This window comes from Centroberyx gerrardi, chromosome 1 (assembly GCF_048128805.1).
Source record: "Centroberyx gerrardi isolate f3 chromosome 1, fCenGer3.hap1.cur.20231027, whole genome shotgun sequence".
NCBI lineage: Eukaryota > Metazoa > Chordata > Actinopteri > Beryciformes > Berycidae > Centroberyx > Centroberyx gerrardi.
The window spans coordinates 36,937,020-36,964,876 of record NC_135997.1 but is presented as its reverse complement, the minus strand read 5'-3'; the positions used below and the strand labels follow the sequence as shown (position 1 = coordinate 36,964,876).

The 27,857-nt window shown below is 44.2% G+C and overlaps 2 protein-coding genes across 3 annotated transcripts; one reads left to right on the top strand and one right to left on the bottom strand.

Annotated features, from left to right (window-relative positions):
- Nucleotides 1-106: 106 nt before the first annotated feature.
- On the bottom strand, nt 107-11,000 carry LOC139910188 (isocitrate dehydrogenase [NAD] subunit alpha, mitochondrial-like). Its single transcript, XM_071897410.2, has 11 exons — nt 10,920-11,000; nt 9,707-9,769; nt 9,217-9,300; nt 8,319-8,433; nt 8,051-8,238; nt 5,529-5,662; nt 4,627-4,729; nt 3,745-3,809; nt 3,272-3,356; nt 2,513-2,665; nt 107-720 (listed from the first exon to the last, which is right to left on the bottom strand). The coding sequence occupies exons 1-11, from the start codon at nt 10,944-10,946 to the stop codon at nt 637-639; spliced, it is 1,101 nt and encodes a 366-aa protein (XP_071753511.1). The 5' UTR covers nt 10,947-11,000; the 3' UTR covers nt 107-636.
- A 2,518-nt stretch (nt 11,001-13,518) lies between these two features.
- On the top strand, nt 13,519-26,928 carry LOC139910193 (calcium and integrin-binding family member 2-like). Of its 2 annotated transcripts, XM_071897414.2 has the most exons (6): nt 13,519-13,569; nt 14,025-14,059; nt 19,646-19,757; nt 22,805-22,952; nt 23,927-24,122; nt 26,748-26,928. In XM_071897414.2, exons 1-6 carry the CDS (start codon nt 13,519-13,521, stop codon nt 26,767-26,769), a joined length of 564 nt encoding a protein of 187 aa, XP_071753515.1. In that variant the 3' UTR covers nt 26,770-26,928. The 2 variants fall into 2 exon arrangements, with proteins under 2 accessions (XP_071753515.1, XP_071753517.1); XM_071897416.2 differs by lacking the exons at nt 14,025-14,059; nt 19,646-19,757.
- The last annotated feature ends 929 nt before the right edge of the window (nt 26,929-27,857 follow it).

Here is a 27,857-nt window from a genome sequence, read left to right as displayed (position 1 = left end):
TCCCCAAAAATTCATCAAAATCCAATCAGTGGCGTCTGACCCACAGCCCCTCCCCTCATATCATGATGGACAGACTTCTCTGAAAGAACTGAGACACGGAGGACAGTCAGGATCTAGCTTCCTTTATATATGGATCTCAAACTGAAATGAGCTGCATGAGACGACATCCACCGACAGGAAGTAGAAATAATAAATAGAGGAACATTAAAGCGGGTTACATTGATTTACCATTAAAAAAATAGCAAATATCCAAACTGTCAGACAGCAGGGTCGGACTGCGGAGCGGCTTGAGCACGAACGCTCTGAAATGACTTCACTCCATCTTGGTAATGTGGTGGAAATTTGTGCGTATGTTTACTGTGAATGTGACTTTCTGCTTGATCTGTTGAATGAACTACACTGGCAGCCTCTGTAGAAGCCCCGCCCCTTCATGCAGTCGCCGCCCACCTGTCCCTTTAAACACAGCAGACATTATCTGTTACCAAATGTTATACAGCAGAAACAAAACCAGAATACTGTAACAATAAACTCTCTGTTCCCTGGAAGTCCAGAGGACAAAGCTGGATTTCTCCACACAGTCGGACAGTTTGCAGCGGCAGCAGACACGCGGGGAGCGGCAGGACTTCCACAGCGGCTTCACTCCTGATCCAGAACCCGGCGGCAGATCTCAGCTGTAAACTCTGAACACTTGGAGTTCCCGCCGAGGTCCTTCGTCAGCACCTGGGACACAGACAGACACGCAGATATCAGGAAGGCTGCAGGATACTGTCCAAATTAAAAGTTTTAGATAGATTTACCATTAAAAACAAAAACACAAACATCCAAACTGTCAGGCAACACATGGAGAGCGCATATTGTAAGAACATGATTCATATCACTTTAATTGTTAGTTTAACTGATTTTGTGAGCCTTAGGATTTGTTATCAAGTCTCATGCTGTGGCCGGAATGGATCACTGTCTGTGTTTTAGGGCACTGATACGTACGTCAGACAGTTTTTGTTAGTGTCCGAATCGTAAAATGATATTGTGGAATGATTTTGAGGGCACTACATATTTCCCACAATGCACTGTAATATCTAGCGAACAAGCCCGGTCACTAAAACGGTGAAAGTATACCACAATGCATTGCGAGTCTGTCGTCACCTGGCCGTTACCAAGCAACGAAGCTGTAACCCTTCCGTGGTTTTATAATGACGGCATCCTCTTCTTCACCAAACCTCGTTTACAAATGCAAGTAAATAAACTTTTTTTGGTACCAAAAAGATGTCAAGCTATTCTAAAGATGTTTTCTTTTAACTGCCAATTCATAACTAATTATAAGTGCACGTTTTGTTATGCTAATTTGAGCTCGTTAACGCTAACATTAACATTAAGGTCTGCTGTTCAGGAAGGTTTTTATCTCTAGCTGCAAGTTATATGGTACATAGCTTATTGTAACGTGTGTTTTTAATGTCAGCTTTGAAGGAATATTGGTAACTTGTCAAATGTTACTTGAAACATTTATTTATGTGACTGGTGAATGCAGACGCAGGTCGATGATGAATGATGATGAATTAAGTGTCCGAATTCACTCATTAATCATGTGTGATTTACCGCTAATTAGTGCACTAATAGAGCAGCACTATGTAGGGAAATACAGATGAGGGAACAGCGATCCATTCCGGCCACAGTCTCTGTCTCTGGTAGTTTCAGAGTTCTGGCTAAAAAACGATAATCATCTAATAGCAGAAACCCCAGATCAACACCAAAATCTAATCAATAGTTTCTTGGCTCAAGGCCGATCTGTCCACCAGATTTCATGGAAAAGTTGGAAAGATTTTTCTGGATGTCCTGCTGACAGATAATACTTTAACTATCAGGGTGAGAACAGAAGGTCCTTGGTGAAGGTTCAGTATTTAAGAGGCAGGACATTTCCTGTCCTGTATCACAAACAGACCATAAAATATCTGTAGAGAGATGATGACTCAACGATAACTTATCCAGGTGCTGAGATCAAACATACATTTTATACTTTTATAAAAGTATAAACGGCTTCTCAAGACACTTACTGATTTGCTTTATGTAATTACTCTTCTTGTTTATAATCTTGTGTTGTTGCCGTTCATTTTCCATTACTGTCTGTGGTTTGTGTCTTGTTTCTCTTTCTGTCTGTTGAGCACTTTGTAAACTCTGTAAAGTTTATTATCAGTTATTTAAGTGACTGACAGCTCAACATTAAACTAAGTGACGACCAAAATAGTTTTTACAGGATCACAGATAACTGAAGACAAAATCAGAATTCTTCCACACTGGATCCTCTGGAGTTTAGAGACACTGACTGGATTTTTATTTCCCCAGAATGGATAAATAGCATCTTGGAAATGAACTCTTCATGTATTTACCACCAGCACATCTGTGGTAAATCCTGTATAAGAATGGCTGCCGGGTTTCACTGTCGTCTCACAGTCAGTTCGACACAGACCGACCAGGCGAGTCTCCTCCGGGTCTCGTGTGTTTCATCAGGAACGCTCACCTTCTTCTCTCTGATGGTGTCGAAGCAAGCCGTCTCGATCTTCTTGCCGTAACCATGGAGACCCATGTGGCGCAGCATCATGACGGCGCTCAGCAGCAGAGCGGTGGGGTTCGCCATGTCCAGGCCGGCGATGTCCGGCGCCGTGCCGTGGACCTGCGGGGGACGGACAGACGCTCGGTTACCTGAGAGACCGAGGACCGGGGAGGCGGAGAGGCGGCTTCTCTCTCACCCGATCCTTCAAATACACGAGGCAGGCTCACTCTGTGATGTTTAATACGCCGGGAGTTATTTAGTCATGTGTGTTGCGATTTACTTTTCTTTCCCTCAACCTGCCTCGTCCTAAAGACCTTTTCTGAATCAACAGGATCCACTCTTCAATTCGGCAGATATCAATCCACTAAGCTTATTCCAATAATATTTCCACATTTATGACCCGTTTGTTTCTTATTCCTTCAACTTTTTACACCAAATACATGAGTAACAAGGAACACAAATCAGTTTTACAAGTTGCTGAAGGTAAACACAAGGTGTCATGTACAGGAGGACAGACTCAGGACAGCGGCTCTCCTCCCATTTTATAACACAATTAGGAATTCTTCTATGCGTTTAAATTCTGGAGACCCGACCAAGACTTGCAAAGCGTAGATGAGACCAAACAAGAGCTTACACCCCCCCCCCCCCCCCCAAAAAAAAACAACAACAGAAAGACTTAAACTCACAACACACCAGAACAGAAAAACAACAGAAAAGAACACAAACCGATTCAAAGATGGCGACGCCGTTGGCTCCGATGTTCCCACTGGGAGTCACACCCAGTCCTCCAATCAGACCGGCACACAGGTCACTGCAACACACACACACACACACACACACACACACACACACAGATGAAGAGTTAATCAGATATCCATTGTCTGAAAAAAGTGACACTCAAGGACTCTAATAAAAGATTGAGGCCACAAAATTTAGAATAAACACTTTTTAAAGAAAAGAAAGTAACTCAAGTCCTTGGTTGACCAGGTGAGAAGGGATTCTCTGGATTTTAAAAATATTAAATTATAATCTTCACACGTGATTTAAAAAATGAATAATCAGTTTTGTCCCCAGGGGAGTGATAACTGTTCAGGGAAACGAGTTTAAGAGTCTTCAGAGTGAATTCACACAGAAAACTAGGAATGACTGTTTGATATAGATGCAAAGAACAAAATAATTTATTGACAGTATAAACCGACCTCAGAATATCACCGTACAGGTTGGGCATGACCAGCACGTCGAACTGGGTGGGATCCTGCACCATCTGCAAGTCAAGAGCAACTTCAGTGTTTACAGAGAAAACCTGAACAGCTCAGGGAAGAAGATTTAGGAAGATCTGAGAAAATGACTCTGAAAAGTAGAAAAGAATCTTAAAAGTAGAATACTGCTGTCATGTGATGTTACAGCCCGTCTACTACTGCGTCTACTTTACATTTCCCCCCATCTTTTAGCATTTACTCGTTTTTAAAACCCAAACTTTCCGGTGTCAAACCTAGAGGAGACGTAATGCAGCGCTGGGATGAAAACACTCGACTCAGCTCAGTGAAATGAGGAGAAAACAGAAAGTTTGGCTTCATGTTTCCTGTGATGGATTCTCTCGCTCTGTGGAAGTTTGTTCTTCATACCGGACGAGAAGGAACGAAGGAGGAGAACGAGCGCTGATATCTGAACTACGCTGACTGAGAGGAGGCTGGAGCGCTGACTGTAAAACAGCGGTATGATCCTTTATCTTCTGCATGTGCACATTCTTTCAGTTTCATAGTCGGCATGAATGTTTTAGTTTTTGTAGGATGATATGCTGCCTGACTGGAAACACCACTGAACCTTGTTTGTTTACATTCAGCAGGCATTTAGCCGACGCTTTTATCTACAATGACGTCCAGACAGACACAGCGTTGGGCAGTAATGTGATTACTTTTGTCAGTAACACTAGTGTAAGGGATTACAATCATCTTCAGTAATTACATTCCAGTTACTAATCCCGGTAACGCTCCGTTGCTTCAACCTGAACCACTGCAACCTTTTCTTTTCTCTCCTTTGACATTTTCAACGTTTTTTGTTTTTGTTTGCCGTCTACTTACATTGAGACACACGGTGTCCAGGTACATCTCAGTGAACTTGATGTCCTTGAAGTTCTCCGCCACCTCACGACATTTCCTCAGAAACAAACCGTCTGACATTCGCCTGGAGAGAGAGAGAGAGAGAGAGAGAGAGAGGGAGAGAGAGAGAGAGGGAGAGAGGGAGAGAGAGAGGGAGAGAGGGAGAGAGAGAGGGAGAGAGAGAGAGACAGAGAGAAAAATGTACAGTATTTGCTTTTTATCTTTCATTTAGACAAGAGAATTTTGTACCACAGTATCTCACAATATACAATATTATTTTCCACTGAAAGCCAATAAATAAAATTGAATTATGGCCCAGCCCCATTTCACAGTGCTATGACTCAGGTTTTCAACACAGAATGATAATTTAAACCTGGAATCCGGGACTTTCTTCCAGTAATAAATAGTTATTTTATCCATCTGAACTATTGAAACTATTGAAATGTTTGACCCGGTAGGACGAAAGTCTGCTAACTACCCAGCTAGCTAGTTAGCAGACTAACTTACAGAGCTTACACTGAAAATAGTTTTTGGCCAACCTGACTGATAAGCTGCAGCACACTGTCTGTCGGCTGCTGTTTCACACCATCAGTGATGTTATCGCCTGATCTCTTTACAACAGTTACAATCATTGAAAGTCAAGACCAGGTCCGGGGAAGACATTTTTACTGAGGTGGGGTGGGAACGGTTTACTGGTGAGCCAACTGGCTGCTGCACCCTCTCTGATAACATATTGATAATATAATACTTCTGTGGTTGTTTGGTTGTAGTCCGAACATTATTTCAAATACTTTCTGCCACCAGAGGGGGAGACGAAGCAAGCAAAGTGCTGAGAAGAGAAATGAAAATGAGAGCAGAGTTAAATCAGAGAAGCTCATGCTTACATGATGTTGGCTTTGTGCACGGCGGTCACGCTGGTTCTTTGGTTGTTCCTGGCGTATTCGAAGGCGTACTCGGCGATGCGTCTGCTGGCGTCCTCGGTGATCAGTTTGATGCTCTGCACCACGCCGTCCACGATCTGCAACATCCAGCACACATCCGGCCGGGGTCAGACACACGAACGGGCGTGGGCGATATCCAAAACTTAACATCGCGATGCCGTCCCGCCTAAATATCGCGATATAAGATCGTGATCTAAGCAACACAGGGTGCCGCGGCCGGTCGGGCCGGGGGCGATGTTCCATACTGCGGGAAATATCGCAATATTCACAAAATAGCGTGACATTCAATATTATCGAATATCGATAATATTAAGGCACAGAGACAAAAAGCGGTCGATTCCACTCAGGGAACAGAAAGGAAAAACACAAAAACCAACAGCCAGGTAGGACAGAGGGTCGAGACGCTCATCACAGACGCCAGCTACGATGGGACAGTGCAGGAAGTGACATCAGACGCACGCCGGAGGGAGGACTTCACTGCCAGCTGAACTCTGAACAGATTTCAGCTTTTCTTCCATTTGTTAGTCATTTAGCCGACTCTTCTCCAGAGTGACGGACAGGTGGCGGTTCAGCGTCTTGCTCAAGGACACTCTAACAGGAACACAGCTGCATGCTGGGATTGAACCTGCGGGGCGGTCGCTCTCTGCTAGGCGACCCCCAACCTAACTGTTATTTACTGTTAAATTATTGTAGTTGACTTATTTTATTTTTTTATTTATTAATATGTTAAAATTCTTTGCCTTTGCAATAAAAAAGGAATTCTTTAATGTCATTTTTTGTGCTTTATATTAAAGAAAGAATCGGTTCAGGCACCGGTCCGGTTTAAAGTATCGTTTTAGCACCGGTATCGAAAAAAATCTAAACGATACCCATCCCTAATGTCAGCAGGGTTTCCTAGCAGTTAGAGACATCGTCCTTAAACCAGAGGATCTGACAGCAAGCGTCCTCCCTGCTTTAGTGTCCTCGAGCGAGACACTGAACCCCTCCCAGCTCCAGACGCTGACCTCTGACCTCCCTGTGGAAGGGAAGCGAGTTCAACATCACATTATCATTAATGTGCCACACAGGACGATGCAGTGAGTGCCAGAAAGTTCGGACAATCTCAGGAAAGGATGTGAAATGTGTTGCATCATCTGACACCATGTGCATCGTCCTGATGCAAAACAGGAACCAAAGATCTGAATCACTGAGGCTGACAAGCTTCCAGACTTGAGCTGACAGTGTAAACGCAGCGCCGTGGCAACACAACAGGAGGCTGGAGAGAGTGATGGGCATGTGGTACATACAGTGAGGGGGGGGGGGGGGGGGGGGTGTCTTCCTCCTCATTCTTACCCTGAAGACAACATGGAGGAACAAGGACCGGACTGTCCTGTCCGATCCAGCTAGTCAGCCTATGGGAACAGAAGTTAAAGTCCCAATGAAACGTTTTGAGAGAATCTTTCTTCCTTAATGTGCCGAATTTCGATGTTGGAGCGGGACAGAGCGCAGGGAGGGATCGTTCAAAAGTCTAAACCAATGGGATACTGGTTAGGGAGAAAGAGGCAGTTTTATTGGATGGGAGGGGCGGGATGTTTTCTCCTGGTGCAGCGTGATGTCACCATTAAAGATACTCAGGAAGGAAAAGTAAAGGGATTCTGATATAAAAATACAAGAAAATAAAAAAGTTGTAAATGTTTTGGTATTTATTGTTTAATAGGTGTATATTATGACATGGACAAAGACCTAATGAGGTGAAAAAGTCATTTAGTTGTGACTTTAATACAGCAAAGGAGTTGCATAGAGATAACAGCAGCTGCAGCCTTGAGACTTGAGTCTTATCAAGAGTCGAGGACCAGGAGTCAGAATCCAAACAAATCCTCAGAGCGTCCAGAAACCCTTTTAAACCCCAGAGACTCCACATCTGAAATGTTCTGCAGCAGCGTGATGCTAATAAAGACCGTGGCGTTGGTCAAAACAGAAATCTCACTTTTTTTACAGATAGAAGACACTTGGTCACGTTCTTGTACCTTATTACAAATTCTGCTTCAGTATTTTACCCATTTTGTTGACGTTTGATGCTTTTGCTGCTCTAGTTTTTTAGGACTTTTAGGAAACCAGAACTACCGGCTGATTCTGGTGGGGTCGTTCTTGTTGGAGAGCCGAATGTTCCGGCATCGCCACTAAAGGTTTCAGGCTGCGGTCGCCATGAGAAACATGAGAAGTGTGAATGTCACGGGTCACGGGGGTCACGGACGACACGTCTGCAGCTGCCGCACGTCCAGCAAGCCTGCAGCTCTGCAGCTCTGCAGCTCTGCAGCTCTGCAGCGCACTGCGACCGACTCCGCCCGCCTGCAGGGAGCGCTCTGCAGCTCTGAGGGCATTTGTCATTATTTTTGACATTTTATAGACTAAATGATTAATCGAAAAAATTATCAATAGATTAACGGATAATGAAAATAGTTGTTCGTTGCGCACGGTGCACCTACCACGTGTTCGATGCCGCTGTACTCGCCCTCGGTGTTCTCGCGGATGGTGACCAGGTTGACGTCGGTGTAGGGAGTCCTGTAGCCCTCGATGGACACGCAGGGACGCACGTTGGCATAAAGGTCAAAGGTCTTTCTGAGCAGCAGGTTCATGGAGGGATGACCTGCAGCGATGGGCGTCTTCAGAGGTCCTGAGAGAGAGAGAGAGAGACTTTAGATGAGTTTTCAGCCGAAGCGGACAGACAGCTACAGCTACTGGAACACAACTTACCTTTCAGTCCAATCTTGCTCTTGTCCATGGACTCTTTAGCGTCAGGAGGGATCATCCACTTCCCTCCCGGCCCCTTTATCGCCGTGACGTTCCTCTCTTCCCACTGGATCGGAGCCTACGGTTAAAAACAATCACATCAGCAAAGAGTTAAACAGAATATTGTAAATAACCATGCAACAAGTAAATGGGCTAAAAAGACAATTCCAAACTATGAAGAAGAGTAGTTTTCAATTGATGCTGCGTTCCAGAGATGTCGGAAAGTCAGACATTTTGACTTTCTACTAGAAAAATGTAACAGAACGGCCCTTCAAGTCAAAATTCCAGCTATGCAGGTATCTGTCGTCACGTCAACATGGCGGCAAACACTGTAAACTCTACACAGCATTACTGTTAACATGTTTAAAATCCTCAAAATACACGCAAGTTTGATTTTCAGCATCACGCGACCTTAAATCTATCAAAACACCTGCGTGGTAAATGTTTAAAAAGATACATTTGAAATGTACTCGCACTTACACTTCCTAACGTTCTATGCTAACTAGCTAGCTAACGCTGCTAAAAATCATTGACATAACATCAGCTGTTGCATGGGGAACAGGATTTTACGTTGGGCAAATTAAATCTTGTGGACAATTTCTGACTTTGAAACGCAGCATTAGTCCCAAGAGAAAAGACCTGAACACTGACAAAAGTATTTTTTACAATCTGATTAAAAGATATCCCAAGACTGAAACAAAATACGGTGCTTTTAAAGGGGATAATAGATAACTTAAGTCCTTGGTTGACAGAAGTTTATCATTCAAAACCAGGAGGATCCAGTCTGTCTGTTAATGGATAAAGAGTCTTTTGTAAATTAACTCTAAAATTAACTCTTGAGTTTCAGATTTATCAAACTTACTTTTGCAGCCTCAAAGATCTTCATGACGGCGGTGGAAATCTCCGGTCCGATTCCGTCTCCAGGAATCAGAGTGACAGTCTGCATCTGTGGAGCCAACAGGAGCTTCACATCATTCACCGCCATCAGGTCACACTGCCCAAGGTCGGACATTTTAACATGAACAGTCACAGTCCAGACGGAGCTAAACCCCATTCAGAAAGACACAGGTCCAAGCAACACATGCTGTACTGTAACTGTTGGGTTTACTGGTATAAAATCTAATGAAAAGTCATTAGTATTCCTATAGGGACTAACAGTGTCTGTGGCAGGACACGCACTAGTGAGTTTATAGTGACATACTGTATTCTTATCTCCTATGGGGTCTCTATAATATTCCTACAGGGAATAGGTACAGGGAACAGTTTTGGTATGATATTTGTATTGTATCCTAACATTTATTATAGAATGACTGTACTTCTTTTAATAGTTTGTGGTTTTCAGAGCTACTCACCCCCCTGGAGAAGGATCTGGACCCCAGACTGGGTCTCCTCACCGCCCCCACCACCTGGGACAGCTGGAGGAAGTGACGTCAAGGTTAATTAAGACAATTAAATCTGTCCTTTACAGTGGTTTCACAACTGTTATTAAATATGAAATACTGCTAATCTTCAATAAAACTATGATTGTATTGATCATAGTTAAGATAGTTAAAATATGCCAAAAATTAAATGTTATTCTCCCATCATGCAGTAGGCTCTAATTCTTGAACAGCAGCTAAACGAAGCGGTTGCTAAGCAACACAGTGTTGTATTTAAAATAACGGGTATCTTGTCACAGATTTGCGTTCATCTGATAGTTTCTAACGGCTACAAGCCTAGATACATGCCGTTGTCTTGTGTAGAGAAATTGTTCTGCGAAACTCCATTCAAAAATCTGCAGTTTTATGTTGCTTCGCTTATCAACAAATAAACATACCTCCTAAATCAGAATTTAAGATCTTTTCTGAATGATACTGTCATTCTTCATTTCGGCATACCAAGCAGCACTTATTTAATTAAATTCTAACATTTTACACCTGGTTCGCCTGTTAATTCCCACTATCTTCTTCCACTAAATTATACTGCGGAGGGCGGTAGCGAGCAGGGTAAACCAATTATAAAGTTGAAATGTTACTGAAATTAACTGATACATGGCGGATCATATGTATGCCGAATTTACCAGTGGACACTTAGAATTCGTTTAAGCTCTTACATCATGTTATATGAGGTATGTACATTTGCCAACAAGCAAGGTAACATTAAATTGCCAGATTTTGACTGGGGTTTGGCCTAACTGTCTCTGCACACCAGAGAGAACGGCACGTATCAGAGCAAGTAGGCTTCGAACGTGTGTCAGCCAATCAGAAATGGGAAAAACAACCATCCGTTTTTAAACCAGAAATTACTGACACCGCGGTAAATCGATTTATTACAGCCGCAGATGGTTAGAGGACGGCGGAAGAGCTGAAAACACGCGGATAAGCTTAATGATAAGGTCACACTGCGGAAACTGTAACTGTACGTTAGTCTCGCTGAAGGACACACACAGCAAGGCCGCTTAGAAAAGCCTGATGAGAAAAGTAGAGGAACAGCAAGACAAGAGACATTCAGCTCACACGGGAAACAGACTTCGGTCAGAACGAGCGTCAGACTCGTTTCTCAGTTTGTCATCTAACGTTTTCTCACCATTGACCTCCACGCGCTGCCGGCCATGCTGGTAGATAAATTGGTCCCGCACTGATCTGCTGCTGAGGACGAGCCGGGACGAAGATCATCTACTGAGAAGATGAGTCACTCTGTAAGATTTGGGTCTGCCTCCCTTCCACTTCCCGTCTACAGAAGTGGGCGTTAACCCTCACACATGCGCTGTCCTTCTGCAGCTTGTGCGTTCATGTGCTATCAAATGTATCGGAAAAAAACGAATTTCCTACTTGGTAATTTCACATGATCGCCCCCCCCCAAATTCGGATGATTAAGTCGCAAAAATGTCAAAGTTTAAAAGTGAACTCCCACTGTCACAGACCAGAAGGCGGACCAGGTTTTTACTACTGCGTGATTAATCTTCCCACGTATAGACGATCTTCGGTCCCGCACTGCCGCTGGGGGACGAGCATGAGAAGTGAGGACGAGCCAGGGAGGAAGTGGATGACGTCACTTGCGGAAAGAGTACCTCACGGCGACGATTGTCAAGGTTGCCAGGTCTGATGGAGATCGGCCAGTTTGTACCGCTGCTGGAGAGTTTACTTTACTTCTACTTTACTTTTACTTTACTTTTACTTTTGTTCGAAATGTATGAGAGGTGGAAATAACAAAAACTGAATGATACATATAGATGTCACGGAAAAGAAAACGAGTTGAATATGATGCTTTGGTGGTAAGATAAGAAGGTTAATGAGGTAATATTCACTTTCTCTTCCCTCACTGATGGACAGAAGCATCGTATTTCTCACAGGAAGAGTCTGTATCTGTGATCTTGTAGAGAAACATTCAACACTAAAAAAAAACGAGCCAGCAAAACCCACATGAAGAAGAACTGCAGTAATCCTGTGATACATTTTATACTGTAGAAATATCACAGCAAAGACACAAGTTCCTATAGGAATATGATATTATATTACAGTGATACCATAGGAGTTCAGAAATACCATCAAGTTTGATAAAGTCACTAGAAACTCACCACAATATATATACTACGAGTCTCTACAGGGATATTGTAAATATTAGTATTGTATATAATAATGTATTATATTTCGGGCAGAATGTATTGTATTCCAGCGGTGTGGAGACAGTATGCTCTGTGTGAGCAGATGACGCCACCTGGCGGCAGTGTGAACTGAACCTGAGCTTTCTGTTCTGCAACATCCTGAACGATCCAACATGCTGCCTTCAGGTGCTGCTGGGAAAATTAACCGTAACATTTAGTGCTTAGAAAGAAATGAAGATGGTCACTAGATGCTTCTGAATATTCACGTGATATTCACAGTTTCATTATTCACTGATATTGTCGTTCATGTGTTTTTTGTGTATCTCGTTTACTATGTAAAGCATCTTTGAGTATTTAGAAAAGCACTATACAAAAAAATATATTCTTATTATGATTGTTATGATTATGATTATTATTATTAGTGGCTAAGATCGCATCACATCCCGGTAAATACTGGAGGAAATAATCGCACCCACACACTCTGTCCTGATGAGGTTTATCAAACTCTACAGATGTTTCATCTTGACGTCCTGCGAGCTGCAGCGCTGCTGTTAGTGCTGAGTCTGCACTATTCATTAAAAACATCCAAAATCTACAGCAACTGACACTCCCCTGTCTGTTGTGTGTTGATGACTGTGACACTGTTGTTGCACTGTGAAAGTCTGTGTTGTATATGAAGCTACAACTGAGAATAAAAATGAAATTAGAAATAGAAAGGATGGAAACCATGTCAGCAGTGTAATATTGTATCACTACAGCTTATCGCTTCTGTGTAAAACAAAAAATCAGTATTGGTGTATGTTTCAGATTTCTTTCTTTTAGTGTCACTTTTGTCCCAGTTGTCCTGTTGCTGTTGAAGAGACTCCAGCTGCAAACAGGATCTAACTTAGAGTTTCTTTACATCGCTGCAAAAGATGTACAGCAAGTTTTGTCTAATAAATATATCGAAACATGAGTCACATCATGGCGTCATGCTGCCGCTGTCTGCAGCACCAAGTCGCTCTGTGGCGCCTGATTTCTAAAACAAGAAGGTAAACTTTATTTATATCACACATTTCTAAATTGTGGCTACAACGTGTTTCACAATGGATACCAGGAATATAACACACAAAACAGTAGAATTGTAAAAACATGAGTAAAACAAGGAGAACACATAGAACAAGAAATAAAACACCAGAAAGTAAAATCGATCTTACGCCATTGCTCAAAAATACAACAACAGGCACCAAAAATACTTTTATTCCACGGTGGGTCCATTACGTTCCTATTTCCAGCCTCAGACACTTGAATGCGGCAACAAGTCACACTCACCACCTGCCAAGGATTTTACGAGCGGCCGTGAAGGCAGCACGCTGCCCCGCACCGCCTCTCTGATGCGCACAAAGCTTTTTTCTTCCTGCGCTAAAACAAAAAAAGCCGCTCGGCGCCTGGAAGCTTTACTGCGACCTGGAGGAAAAGCGAGCAGCTGGTCCCAGATCAGCTGCGTCCAGGAAGATGTCGAGCTGAACGAACGGAACAGGAACCAGCAGCAGGAGCCTCCAGTGTAATGCGGCTGTGTGATGGGAAAACCTCTCGACTAGGATGGGTAACAAGCAAACCACCTTTACCGATGAGCAGTTCGAGGCATACCAGGTGAGAATCTGCTGCGGTTAGGAGCTGAAACCGGTTTATTTCCCCATAGGAAGATAATTAACCCAATTAGGACTCATGTTTTGCTGGGGAACAATATTACAGAATATGGATGTTCTGAAGATGTGGAGAGTTTTAATAAATCAAACTCATCAGTGAAGATAACAGGCTATTATGAATCTTATTTCCCTTGAAGGCAACCTGTTTGTCTCTACCTGACCAGCAGAACAGAACAGAATAGAACAGAATAGAACAGAATAGAATAGAATAGAATAGAACAGGTCATTCAGCGTCTCTCTCTCTCCTGTTGCTGATTGGCTGCGCTCCAGCCTCTGCCTCTCCCGCATGATGCTGCTGTCCGGCTGACTGATGGGCTGAAAGCAGATCCTCCCTGTGGATCGGCTCACAGATGTAATTCCTCTTCAGTCTGACGCTCTCTGTCTCTCTTCTCTTTGCAGGACTGCACCTTCTTCACCCGGAAAGAAATCCTGCGGTGAGTTACCGGCATGTAGTCCGTCTTCTGTCTGCAGGTTTTCACTCCAACCAAGTCACAGCAGGTGTCCGTCCCCCATGATGAAACCTGGGGAGGGGCTGCAGGTCGGCCCGGTCCGTCCGTCCGTCACGCGTGAAACTTCGGGGAAAGATGCGCGTCATTGTTCAGTTTCAGCGTTTTAAAACATTGCACTGACTGGCCTGAGGAGGGCGCTACAACATCTGGTTAACTGTCTGTATGTCACGCACAATATTTCGGATCTTATTGGATTTTCATGAAACTCAAGGGAATGAGGCGTTTTCATTGGTCCATCCAAAATTACATTGGGTGCTCTAAGGGGGGCGCTATAACGTTTGTTTAATTGTAAGTCGCACAATATCTTGGACGCTGCTGTACAAATTTTCACGAAAGTAGCAGAATGATCCGTCTCTTTGCTCCGTTGCAGCATTTTCAAAATGACACTGATTGCTCTGAGGGGGGCGCTACGTTTGTTTAAGGCGGCGTTCACATGAGCATTTGTGATACGTCAAAAAACATCCCATGTGTTTCAATGAGGCCGATGTGTTGACTGGACTGACGGAGCGCAGCGACCCAGTCCGTCAAAAAAGTTGAAACGAGTTGAACTTTTGACGGAGCTTCAGGTAAACGTCATCTGCTAACGGACTTCATCAGCCAATGAAATTTGTCCAGACTGCTTCAGAAGGTTTGGAGCCCCACCCACAACAACACAGACCGGCTGGTTTCAACACAGTCTGTCTGTCAACGTGACGGACGCCAGATGTCCCATGTTGAACGCCACCTGACTGTCCGTATGTCACGCACAACATCTCGGACGCCGCCGATCGCATTTTGACGAAACTTAGTGGAACGATGCGTCTCGCTGCTGTGCTCAGCCATTCTCAACATGACGCTGACTGTCCTAAGGGGGGCGCTGCAGCGTTTAGTTATCTGTACGTCACGCACAAAATCTCAGACGCCAATGAACAGCTCCTCCTCTTCCTCTTTCTCTGCTTCAGACAATCCAGAAACATGAGGAAACATACTTTCTTATTGCTTCACTACAGTTCTGCAGCGTCAGTGAGGTTCGACATGCCGACTGTTTACTGGTTTCACTGATTAACAACCTTCAGCCAGAGAGGACGAAGTGACCGGTGACATCAGCTGCTGTAGGGTTTGGTTGGAGTGAAAACCTGCAGACTCTCGGCTCTTCATGGCTCAGGTTGCCGATCTCTGATCTAGTAGAGCTGATTGGACTGCAGATGATCCGTGGCAGCTGATCTGAGGACCAGGATGCTGTCCGGTGAGGTTTGACAGGTTTTCAGCAGGTCAAGAAGAGGAGAAATTCCTCAACGCACGGAGAAGCATAGAGTGAAAACATGAAAATCACCAAGATTGGAGCTACAAGGTTTTCACAGGACAACAGCGATATGAGTGATTGTTTGAGGTCATGAATGTTGCCAATAGTGCAGGCAACAGGGAGGGAAACTAACTGAGACAAAGACTGACCAAACAGCTGCTGGTTTCTTCGGGTGAATCGTACGACAACATTACACAGCAGTGGACACCTTCACACTAATTTACTGTGGCATGAAAAAGCCTTAAAAAACATCAAGGAGCTAAGAGAGCAGAAAGAGTTCTTGAGTAGGACAAGGTGCTCAAAAATAGCAAAGTAGTGAAGACTAATTACAGCAGGCGTTTCCACCCGTCAGGCAAAGATCGTTCTTGAAGAGAATCAGCATGAAGAAATCCTGTTGCTCAGAGCTTTTAGAGTAAAATGTTCTTTTCCTCAAAATGTGGCTCAGGTGTCACGGACCTTTGGGTTGGTTGATTCGCTTCGGAGAGCAGCAGGGTGGTGAGAGTCCGTGCTTCAACCTGAGGAGCCGGTTATGGGTCAAGTTTTGATCCTGAAGGAGAAATAGTTTTCAGCGCTTTTCACTTGATGTTTCTTTACTTTGAGTTTGATCATTGTGATGAAAATTTCTTTGATACTTTGATTTACTACTATAACGAGTTTGATATGAGAAAATGTTTCAGGATGTAAAACATCAGCGGTAAACGTCAGGTTTTGGTGTCAGTTCCTCAGAATCAAAGAGCGAGGGCTTCTTTCTAGAGCCGCCATTTTGCACCAAGAGACGTTCAACAATCATACAGGGAGAAATCCATCGTAGAAGAGGAGAGAGACCAGTTTCTCCACCACAGGAGCAGGAGAGAGACCAGAATGCACTGCAGCAGAGAGACAGGTTGGGGTTTGAGGAAGAGGAGACTCACTTTTTCTCGCCTGGACAAACTTGCCATCTCTCTCCACCTACATGCAAAACCCAGAGCTGGATGCAAGAAGTTCCCGCCCCTTCTCTAGAGGTTGTTGAAAGGCATTCTGGGAAACGTAGGAAACCACTAGCTGCAGTAGAAGTAGACGAGGCAGGTTGAGGGAAAGCGGGTTCACCAAAAAAGAGAATTAAAACACTTCATCACTAAATGACTCCTCAGTGAACATCACAGACTGGTGAGATCTGACAGTGGAGGAGTTTTCTTCTTCTTCCTGGTCGTACGTCATCAGATCCACTGCCTGTGAATCTGCTGCTCTCAGATCAGCTCTCCTCCTCTAACCTGGAGTTCATCCAGACCTGCTGAATCTCCGTCTCTGGCTTGTTTTCGCCGCCTCAGTCCTCTGAAGCTATTAAACCGCTGCAGCGTTGCCAGCGGCTGCCAGACAGACTTATGGGATGAAATCTCTCCGACTACAATTATAAACCTGGAGGGCCGCTGGGGTTTTTTTTCCCTTCGGCCATTTGTTTTGCTGAAGCGTACAGTAGGTCAGGGTTATTTCAACGGCGCTGTCCAAATGGCAGCGCTATTTCCCCAGCATTGCTCTGACTGAATGAGATTTATGTGTGTTATTAACGCTTATGGCTTTGTAATGAATACTAGATTGCGGCGCATGGCTGGCACAGGTAGTTGTTACGTTCCCTCGGTTGATCAGCTCAGTGTTTCCTCCTGCACTGCTGGGGTGCGTTCAGGTTTACACTCGTATATCGATTAACTCGTCAATCAAGATGATTACGGCAAAGTAGACTCTCCTCCATCTGCACACAGCCGCACTGTTTGAACTCCATTCAGTTCCTGCTCTCTGTCTGACAAACCTGCACTTTGCTGGACTTTAAAGGAAAACTCTTCCACTGTTAGATCTCATCCGTCTGTGATGTTTAAGACATTCCAGGAGTTATTTTGTGTGTAAATTATCATTTTGGGTGAACCCACTTTCCCTCAACCGGCCTCGTCTATTTCTACTTCAGTTAGTGATTTACTATGTTTCCCAGAATGCCTTTCAGCAACCTGCAGAGAAGGGGAGAGAAGCTGTGGGTTTTACATGCAGGTGGATAGCAGAGCAAGACTCCAGACCAGTCGAAACAAAGTGAGTCCTTACTCAAACCCCATCCTGTCTCTCTGCTGCAGTGCATTCTGGTCTCTCTCCTGCTCCTGTGGTGGAGAAACTGGTCTCTCTCCTCTTCTACGATGGATTTCTCCCTGTATGATTGTTGAACGTCTCTCGGTGCAAAATGGCGGCTCAAGAAAGAAGCCCTCGCTCTTTGATTCTGAGGGACTGACACCAAAACCTGACGTTTACCGCTGATGTTTTACATCCTGAAACATTTTCTCATATCAAACTCCACTGTAGCTGCTGGAAACATCTGGAGGTGACGTCACCTCGTCTATGATTGGCCGGTTATCCACCAAGAAGAAAAACACAACAAACTACTGAATGGAGCCAGGAATGCAAAGTCCATCACCAGTAGCTGTTAAGAGTTAAAGTGTTTTAGGGCGGAGTTTTCCTTTAATTCACACTCTCAGTAACATGAGTGGAAACATTTTCAGATATCAGTCCAAATCTAATCCTGAATACGACTCTATGGGGAAATGCAGTAGCATCTAGAATACTTTCTGCATTTAAACCCATCCACCAACCAGCCTGGTGAAAATACTGCACACATCTGTTTTCCAATACAATCCAAAACGACAAATCTGATCCACGTCCAAATTCCCCGGTGATAACTGATGTCAGGAGCAGAGAGAGCTTGTACAAAACTTGCCACAAAGTGATCCATGTGCTGTGATTGTTTTGTTCCTGCATCTGCTACGGAGATTTATCCTCTTATGGATTTAGTATCAGGCAGCCCGTCTGCCAAGGCACCCACAATGCCCCGGGGGCCTTCCCATGCCCGGCTGCTTTATTAGACAGACAGCGGTGCCAAATGCTATGCTAATGCCGGGCCAGAGAGCTCCATCACTCAGCTTTTACTGCTGGAAATCACTCACCTTGGATCACACCGCTCTGTGCCTCTGGTTGGGTTTTGCATAATGTGTTGGTGTCGGTCCCAGTCAACAGGAGCCGCTTATTTTACCGTTGGTACAGAAAGTGCCATCCAGCAGCATGAGCAGACAGATAATCAGGGGAACTGAACCCCTGACTGCGTGGGACAGCAGGCTGACTGGACCTGGAACAGGACTTTTGTAAAAACATTAGATTATGGCGACTTGGACAAACACTGAATGTACAAAACATTCGTAACTCTCCCTCTTTTCCTGAAGTCGGCTGATCAGGTGAATCCAGGTAAATCTTTTGTAACTGACCAATCAGACGGTCCCACTACTACTACTTCCTGTTTCATGTACACCGACACTGGCGAGGCTCTGACAGGTGAAATGTCTGTCTAATAAATTAGAGTTTGATCTGCAGAATTCCTCCTCTAGACAGATTTTTGAAGTTTTATGATCCACTTTGATGCTTTTTTATTGATACAGATACCAAAAAGTATCCTATATGTTATCATATGAAGTGCCCACCTCCACTGCCAAAGTTCCCTTGAGCAACACACTGAACCTCAAAGCTGTTTTGTGGTTCACTGAAAGACAGTCTGAACCCTCTGAGGAAATACATGTGTGTAGAGAGTGTGAGTTTATCTGGTAGGGATAGATTCCTCTTATTTTCTGGTGTAAATTGGCCAATAAAGTAATTGTCATTTCCTTCTTCTTCTTCTTCTTCTTATCTTCCTTTGCTCCTTCATCTCAAGTAGTTTGACTTCTCTACACTCTTAAAAAGAATGTTTAATTTTCAACACACTGCTGTTGTCGGGTGAAGAGCTCGCATCGCCAAAATATCAACTTCTCAGGAGAACAGAAAAATAAATAAATAAATAAATAAATAAATAAATAAAAGACATTTTATTTAGCTTTTATTTAGCTTGACCACCATGAATTTAATAAGTAAGAAGAAAATAATAAGACCAAAGGCTGCAGAGTTTTCTCAACCCATAGAGGAGCATGTAATCCTTCAATTCTTCAATTGAGGTTTAAACATGAAAATCACCAAAATTCAACACATATTAACACAATGTCTCATGTCAATATGCATTTCTATTAACTGATATTGTTTTAATAGTCCTAAACCACATACAAGGATGATAATGTTAAAAATGACACAGTTGTCAGTTGTAATGTCCTTCTGTCTGGAGAAAAGATGATTGAGTGTGTGTGTGTGTGTGTGTGTGTGTGTGTGTGTGTGTGTGTGTGTGTGTGTGTGTGTTGCAGGTTACATGGCCGATACCGTGAGTTGGCTCCACATTTAGTGCCACTTGACTACACCAACGACCCGGACATCAAACTGCCGCTGGCTCTGATCGTCACCATGCCAGAACTGAAGGTACCGAACTGTTCAGCAGAGGATGCTACTCTCTCCTCAGCTCCTGTTTCCTTATCTACCACTTCTCTATTATTAATTATCCTTCTTGGGTCAAAGGAATATTTTCTTCCATCTGTTGTCTGGGTGCTGTGACCTCTGACCCTTGACCTCCTTACTGTTGGTTGCTTGTAATGTTGCTGACCTAATGAACCAAAGCTGATTAGAATCAGCTTCAGTTGAGCTCATTGTACAGTGAGTGCCTCACAGTAACATCAGTGCGGGAAACCCCTAACTCTGGTAATGGTAGGGTTGTCATTACCATAACACACCATGTGGCGGCCATATTGGAGGTCCTCACCTCTCGGTTAACAGTGGCTGTGAACAGCTGGTGGTGTTTCTAAACATACAACTTGTCCGTCTCAACAGAATTGAACAGACGGTTAAATTCTGTGCTGTTTTTGACTGATAATTTCATCAGATTTTTACTGTTTTTAATGTGTCTAGAAGAAGCTAGCGTTAGCAGAGGCTAGTTGTCGGATGTTAACATTGCAATGCTGCTTTGCTAAATTAGTTTTGGCTTTCCCACATACAACTTGTAGTAGATTGGAGTATTGACTAGTTCCAAAGAGACTAGGGCTAAAGACAAGGCAGTTTCCTGTGTCACAGTAACCTACATTTGGAAACAACTGACTAACGGCACGCTGTCATGTGTGAAAAGGAGCCGGTGTCAAAATGCCAGTAAATCAGTTCTGCCAATTTAACCGCTCAAGGCGTTATAATGTTACAGGTATAGTTCCGTATTGACCGTGTGTGAACAGCACAACGTTTGGACGCCCTTTACTTTTTTGATGGAGAGATTAGCCTCCGTGTTTTCAAACTGCCTTAAACGTAATTTCCAGGAAATGACAACAGTGGAATTTAACGGTATTGCCAGTATTGTGTGAATGGCAGCATTACGTTAAAAAAGCAGAAAGGCATGTCAAAGGCAGTGCTACCTTTACCGGAAAATTAAAACAGCAATTTTAGGGGTTTCATGTGTGAAAGGGGCTATTATTTGGGCATTTGTGGAGCCAGATGTGGCTGCTGGGAGATTTGTGACAAAACAGCAAATCCTCTAAACAGTAAACTATAATTTTACACAGAGACAGAGTATGGTACAGAGACAACAGGACATCACACAGTGCAAAAGGCCTGTGCAAGATGTATTATGAGTGGTAGATACATATAGATGAGTTTCCGAGCAACGTCACATAAAGTGTGCGTGTGCATCTCAGGGGCAATCAGTTCATGTTAGTAATCTGAGTTCCCAGAAGTGATAGCAAAGATTTTAGTTTAGTAAGTGGCCATATATTTTAACATCATGCCTCGCAGTTGCTAGTTGCTAGTTGCTAGTCACAGTTGCACCCTAGACTGGAAAGAATAAAAGCAACCCCCGAAATCAGCAGTTACAGTAGAGTCCAGCTGCAGCCCCGGAGAAGCCCCAGGCCTGGCAGCACACTCACCCTAACCCCGATCCCTAACTTCGCCTGTCCTGGCCAGGGGCTTCTCCGGTCTGCAGCTGGGTGCTGTTGGAGTAGTGATCCAGCTACCTCAGTTAGCTATCTTCATAGTAAACCCCCTGGTTGACACTTACCGGCCATACGTGCACAATTTGTTGTCAGGATGTCGCCTTTTTCAGTCCGTACACCCAGGCATCTCAGGGCTTTGCCTTCACACTTTGATGCTGGCTGGTCAGATCTCTGCTCTGAACACACAAAACTCACCAGAGATGTAATGTCTAATTTGTTGCACATGCCCACATAGCTACTATGTAATTTACAGCATCGAGAGATGTGTATGCTCGGAGGCTGTCTGTTGTATACGCTAGGCTTTTCAATCAGATACAGATATGTCTGGCCATTGGATCGGTGGCCACTTGGCCATGTCTACAAGCCATTCATCAACTGGGGTTGAATAAGGGTCCGGCAGTCATTCACCAGAACTTAAAACAAGTTTTTCTATATAATCTGCACGATCAGAGTCTGACAAACTAGCCCGGTACGCCGTTGTTGTACGTTTGTTTGTTGTTATCAGTGTGAAAATGACAGCCAAGCCATTGCTCCGATAGCCACAGCGGCTTTTCTGCCCATCCTCGACTGTTTGTAAACGGGGAACTCATCTGTATCACTGCACACTGTACTCAACATTTCAGGACTACATACATGTAGAGGCAAAGTGACCCGCTGTGTCCTTTAATAATCTTTGTAATGGGATGCAGTACAGCCACAGTCTGCTGGTGGCCACTGAGCAGTTTCATTGGAGCAGTTGTGCCCTAAATGCCTTGCTCAAGGGAACCTCAGCAGTAATTGTTGTGGGAAGGGAGAGCATTTTAAATTTCCCACGCAGTTCTTCCCAGATGTCGGAAGATTCAAACCAGTGAACTTCCAATTGCGAGCCTGCTTCTCTAACCTCTAGTCTGCTGCCGCCCGTTCATACCAGAAGACATGATCGGTGTGTAAATCTGTAAATCCCCCGTGTCTGGCTCACTGCGGTGACTGATGGTCCGCCGACGGGCCAAACTGGCACCAAAGGCCACAGTGTTGTAAATCTACATTTCACCTCCACAGAGGCCGGCATTAATTAACTTAGCATAGTGTAGCCTGGAACACCGAGCTGATTTACGACAGGACCGAGTCCGACGGCAACCAAACAGACTGTGTAGAACCACAGATGACTCTGGGTAATGAATGGAGTCTGGGTCACTGAGTGGGGTGTGTGTGTGTATTTGACTGGGTGTGTTGATGTGTGTGCCCATACAAAAACTATTCATCTACTGTCCGATGTATATGGGCCATTAGGACATATTCTCTCATTTTAGGGTTAAGAGCTTTTTTAATTTTAATTGCTAGTTTCATTTATTTTATTCCCCTTTTTTGTTATTCATGAATTCTGTTTTGGTTCCACTCTCCTCTGTGTTCAGTTTTGATGGCATTTGGTCTCTGTCCAATTCACAGCATCCGGCAATATGTTGCTATATTGATTCTGTAAACAAGTAATCCCAGTTCTGTCCTCTATGTTGTCCCTCGTAGGAAAATCCGTTCAGAGACAGGATAGTGGAGACGTTCTCGGAGGACGGCCTGGGGAACCTGAGCTTCAGCGACTTTGTCGACATGTTCTCTGCTCTCTGTGAAACTTCCCCGAGAGAGCTCAAGACGATATATGCCTTCAAGATATACGGTAATTCACAAGTTTGTGACGTGTCATGTGATGCTGTATTGATCCCTGAGGTAGAAATCCTCTGTTCATTCCCCCTTCACAAGGAGGAAACATTGGTTGCAATGGCAGTTTGCACATTTTCGCTTTTCAGTTGTTTGAGCTAACAGCACAGAGTTTTCATCTTATTCACCAAAAGATTTAGGCAAATCACGTTGTAGCACAAACAAGCCATCGAATAGAGAACTGTGCAAGCTAGTAGCCTCTTTATCACCAATTGCAAGTGCAAATGGCTTCAGCTGTAAGACCAATCCACCAAGGCTGCACCCTTGTGCCTGAAAGCCCCTTTGTAACTGGAGCGGACCTGATCTGATCTGAGGTTCCTGGCCGGTGATGCAGCGTCTTGCAGCGATGACAGCAGCCAGTCTGGATGGACAAACTCTCAGTCTTCATGCCACTTTTCAAAGGATCTTATGGTCCACAGTAATTTGTGGGAGTTGTGTTCAAGTGTCAGTGAATTAGGCGCAATCTCGATTTGCATGGCCTCGCCTACAAATAAATATTATGTGGGAAAAATAATAAGGTATATATGCATGACAGGTACAGAGGCTTTATTTTTTGACCAAAGCTATTAGGAAGCTTTCCACTCATGATTTGGTCTTTTTGTGCGCTCTTCCCTGCACAAACCTTTGGTGAATCTGTACTTCAGTGTCTTGCCCAAGGACACTAACAGGGTTTCTGCTTGTCAACACAAACCTGGTTCCTCCAGGTGAAAGGCGGTCTCCCTACTCACCACACCACCTGCTGTCCCAAATCATACTTTACTTTGTGTGACATTACTATATGTAAAATGACTTAGCTAACATTAAATGAAACGAAGGGGTTTATAAATCAAACAAACTTCAGACAGAGAGAGACGGACTTCTGTCACATGTATTTGGTAGGTTCTTGTGTGTTCATCGGGTGTTGCTGAATGCTTCTTGCTTGTTCTTGTCTAGACTTCAACAGGGACAGCTTCATCTGTAAGGAGGACCTGCAGAAGACGCTGAACAAGCTGGCCAAAGGGGAGCTGACTCCGGAGGAAGTCACGCTGGTGTGCGACAAGGCCGTCGAGGAGGCCGACCTGGACGGAGACAACAAGCTCTCCTTCGCCGACTTCGAGAACATGATCTCCAAAGCTCCCGATTTTTTAAGGTATGGTGACGCCGTTAAAGGCAGATAAGAATTGTTTTCATTTATTTATCTGGTTTAATGGATTCGATTATTACTTGGCAGATTAATATGTTAATTTTATTAACTGTAATGTGTTTTTGTACTTAGGTGATAGTGAAGTAGAACTTAAAAAGTAAAACTTGTGAGTGCCTTTAGAAATGCAATCAGCTGTTCACAGCTGTTGTCGCCCAAAAGCTGAGGACCTCCAATATGGCCGACAGAGGGTGTGTTACATCACCTGAAAGCCCTCTGCAGCCTACTGTACATTCAGGCTGTTCACCAGCTGGTAGATCACCGCTCCACACTGATGTTTTAGGTTTTGAGCAGAAGAGCGAAAGAAGCCGGTGAGTCTGAGAGGGGAATGGAGGTCAGCTGAGTCCTCGTCTGTGTTCTGCTGTTCTGCATAACACTGCTGCCCACAGAGAGATAAAACCCACAAAACCAATAGTGCTTGCTTGATCAAAGTCCTTTTATTGCCGGACAATCCATCACTGTGTGGTAAACGGTTTTCATTCGACTTCCCAAACCATGCAGAAAGAACACGCCCGTAAAAAAGTTCCCTCATTTCTGAAGGCTTGATTTAGCCGGCCAATGATTTCAGTCATAAATCCGTCTATCACACTGGACCGGCTGTAGATTGGCTGGAACGCGGTTATTGGTTGATAGGGTTGCCTTGGCAACCAGGTCAGATAAACTGTAATAATGGTCTGGACTAGATAGTGTTGCCGTAGCTGTGTGTGAGCGCTGATAGAGGCAACAGCTCGTCTATCAAATCAGGATTAAGGTTGAGAATACATGAGGAAGGACAGTGTGATCTTCTGTGTAATGAGGGGGAAGGAGTATTCATTCATTCACTGTCAGAGTCTGAGTGGTGCTACATATCCTGTACCTCATGTTTCTGCCATTATATATATATTTTTTTACTTTTTTACGATTTTAAATGAGAATACCGGTGTCATTTAGAGTTTCCACCAGTCATTTGGCAATGCATGCAATATATAATAACATTTTTTACTGAATGGCAGCAAATGGCTTCTTCTGAAGGGAGGAAAATGAGTGCTGATATTTCCAACTATGCTGACTGTGTGCAGAAACAGAGAGGAAGCTGGACAGCTGCTATTAACTTAAAAAAAACCACTGCAATTATCCTTTAAATTGCATCATTAACTATGGTAATGCAACATAAGGTTATTTTTCCTTATTACAGAAACAGTACAGTATACTCTTGTGTCCTGTCCTCAGATCTGGTCACTGCACTTTTCTCCCTCTGAAGCAGCTCATTCTAAATATCGTCATCTGCCAGTAAAGCTCCTGCCATGCTGTGAGGTGTGCTGCAGTGTGACACTTACAGTGTAATAGTCTGCTGCCCAGCCTTTGTTAAATGGCAGTACAGTGCCACTATCTCACTTTAAGTAGCACTATTAGCAGCACTTGTAGGCTGTATTAGAGAATATTAGAGGTCTGCTCTGTGTTACAACCACAGGCTTGTACTGCTGGACACTGAGCAGCTCCACTGGAGAAGTTGGGATTTGAGAACCTTGCTTAAAGGTTAAGTTTGGCGATTTTGGACCTATGAATAATGAGTCTCTTCCATAACTGTAGTACTTGGACCCACAGACAGTATTGTCTGTAGTTGTTGGACCCACAGACAGTATTGTCTGTAGCTGTTGGACCCACAGACAGTATTGTCTGTAGCTGTTGGACCCACAGACAGTATTGTCTCCAGTCAGCTGTCAGTTGAAGCTCCACTGCCTCTTGCTGCAACAACGAGTCCAAACTGTTTGTCAGAATATCTCCAGAAAAGCCGTTTGTGAAAACGATCCGGAGAGCGACCGACGTATTTCTCTCCGCGGCCCGGAAAGCGGCGGCACCGACCGTTTCCGCTCGGCGGATCGTCTTCTACCGAACTCTACCGTTTACGATCTGACCCGACCGTCCGGAACCAGATCACTCCGCCTGGAACCGCCTTTCACCCCACAGCGCTCTGTGCTGCGCAGAGAAAAATGGTTCTGATTAATGGAGGAACTGAGTCTGTTTCCTCTCGACTCTGTGGAGACACAAACGGCTTTTCTGGAATATTCTGACAAACAGTTTGGACTCGTTGCAGCAAGAGGCAGCGGAGCTCGCTGCTTCAACTGACAGCTGACTGGAGACAAGACTGTCTGTGGGTCCAACAACTACAGACAATACTGTCTGTGGGTCCAACAACTACAGACAATACTGTCTGTGGGTCCAAGTACTGCAGGGATGGAAGACACTCATTATATATAGGTCCAAAATTGCCAAACTTATCCTTTAAGGGCATCTTGGCAGTAGTCAAGGGAAGGGGGAAGTTCATTCAGTATTCATTCACTTCCCTCCAACCAGATTTTCCCGGATCGCCTAGGGTGGTGGTGTCCAATCATGTGTCATGGAGGGCCAAGAGGCTGCAGGTTTTCCTTCCAACCAATCACTATACTAGAGGATTTCACAAGTTTCTGTGTGCTAATCGGTGAAATAAGCTGGTGTAGTGTTTGGTTGGAAGGAAAACCTGCAGACTCAGATAATTCTCTAATATGAATGTAATCAGTGTTTCTTCTCACTGTGTCCTGTGTCTCCTGCCTCCAGCACCTTCCATATACGAATCTGAGAAGCGTCCCAGCAGCTGAGGTCCTGTAAGGGAAGGACGTCACGCTTTGTCCAGTTCCCTGGTTCAACCGGTGTTCATCTTCCAGATCCTTTGGCTCGGGACTCTGACTTCAGACAGACCGGAGTCAGACGGAGCCCCCCCCGATAACCTCAGCCTCACCTCAACACAGTGCCTGTCCTTTCCAACACTAGCGGAGAGGTTTCTCCAGGTCGTATCTTCAGTGGAACCCCGGAGCCGACTCCAGCGGCCGTGCGCTTTGGATCCGGTTCGGAGTCCCGTCTGTACTATGTGGTCTTTTTCTCACAGAAGCACAGGCGTTTCTTGCCAATTTGCATCTTACGGAAAGTGACAACCGAGACGTTTTGAAAGAGAAAGTCATTACTGCATGATCCTTTTCTCTATAATTAAGTCTAACTATTTGGAGTCGGACAGCGAGGAGCTCTGTCCAGCAGTGAAGGAATGGGTGTGATAAACCAAGACGGGCTAATTTTGATACCAAGAGAGCTTATCTGCACCGTGTGTGATGTCTTCTGTGGTGGAGCTGGAACGTCTTTGCGGATTTTCTGTTCCTCTGAAATACGTTTCGGTGCAGAAATCAGATGGATCCTGGGAAGAACATGACGAGGAGGAACAGATTAGGGCTTTTCTCTCTGAAGTGCTTTGCGGAAAAGAAAGGCCAGATCCGTTGACAATATTTTGAAAAAGCACAGTTTTAGTACTAAGGGCAAAACAGTCAAGAGCTATGCAATCTTTCTTCATGAAGTGCATGGGTGCAATGTAAATTGCTTCTAGCTGTTGTTAATTTTTATCATCCGGTATTGTGAAAAGTACTGGTGCATAATGACAATCATAGTTAACTGTTGTTCAGTTGATGGAAGGGCTCTCTCATCTCCACCGTAATGTTACGCTTTGATACCTTTTCCTGCCTCTAAAACTTGATATAATGGCTTCCGCTCATTTAAGAATAATGTTTTCTGTATGATAGAGCGTTTGGCTAGGCTTGAAATAAATGATTTTTCTGTTGCTCGATGCTCCATGAACCTTCTTACCAAAGCAATTGATTCTCCTTACATTTTGCAGTTTGGGGT

What these genes read in the sequence shown, in the direction of transcription:
- LOC139910188 (XM_071897410.2), bottom strand. Translation starts at nt 10,946, where the DNA reads ATGGCCGGCAGCGCGTGGAGGTCAATG. An exon ending in ACAGCGGCATCGAACACGTG is followed by an intron (nt 5,663 to 8,050) that starts GTAGGTGCACCG and finishes TGGATGTTGCAG; the next exon opens with ATCGTGGACGGCGTGGTGCA. An exon ending in GTGCACAAAGCCAACATCAT is followed by an intron (nt 4,730 to 5,528) that starts GTAAGCATGAGC and finishes CTCTCTCTCCAG; the next exon opens with GCGAATGTCAGACGGTTTGT.
- LOC139910193 (XM_071897414.2), top strand. Translation starts at nt 13,519, where the DNA reads ATGGGTAACAAGCAAACCACCTTTACCGATGAGCAGTTCGAGGCATAC. An exon ending in AGCAGTTCGAGGCATACCAG is followed by an intron (nt 13,570 to 14,024) that starts GTGAGAATCTGC and finishes TTCTCTTTGCAG; the next exon opens with GACTGCACCTTCTTCACCCG. An exon ending in TCACCATGCCAGAACTGAAG is followed by an intron (nt 19,758 to 22,804) that starts GTACCGAACTGT and finishes TGTCCCTCGTAG; the next exon opens with GAAAATCCGTTCAGAGACAG.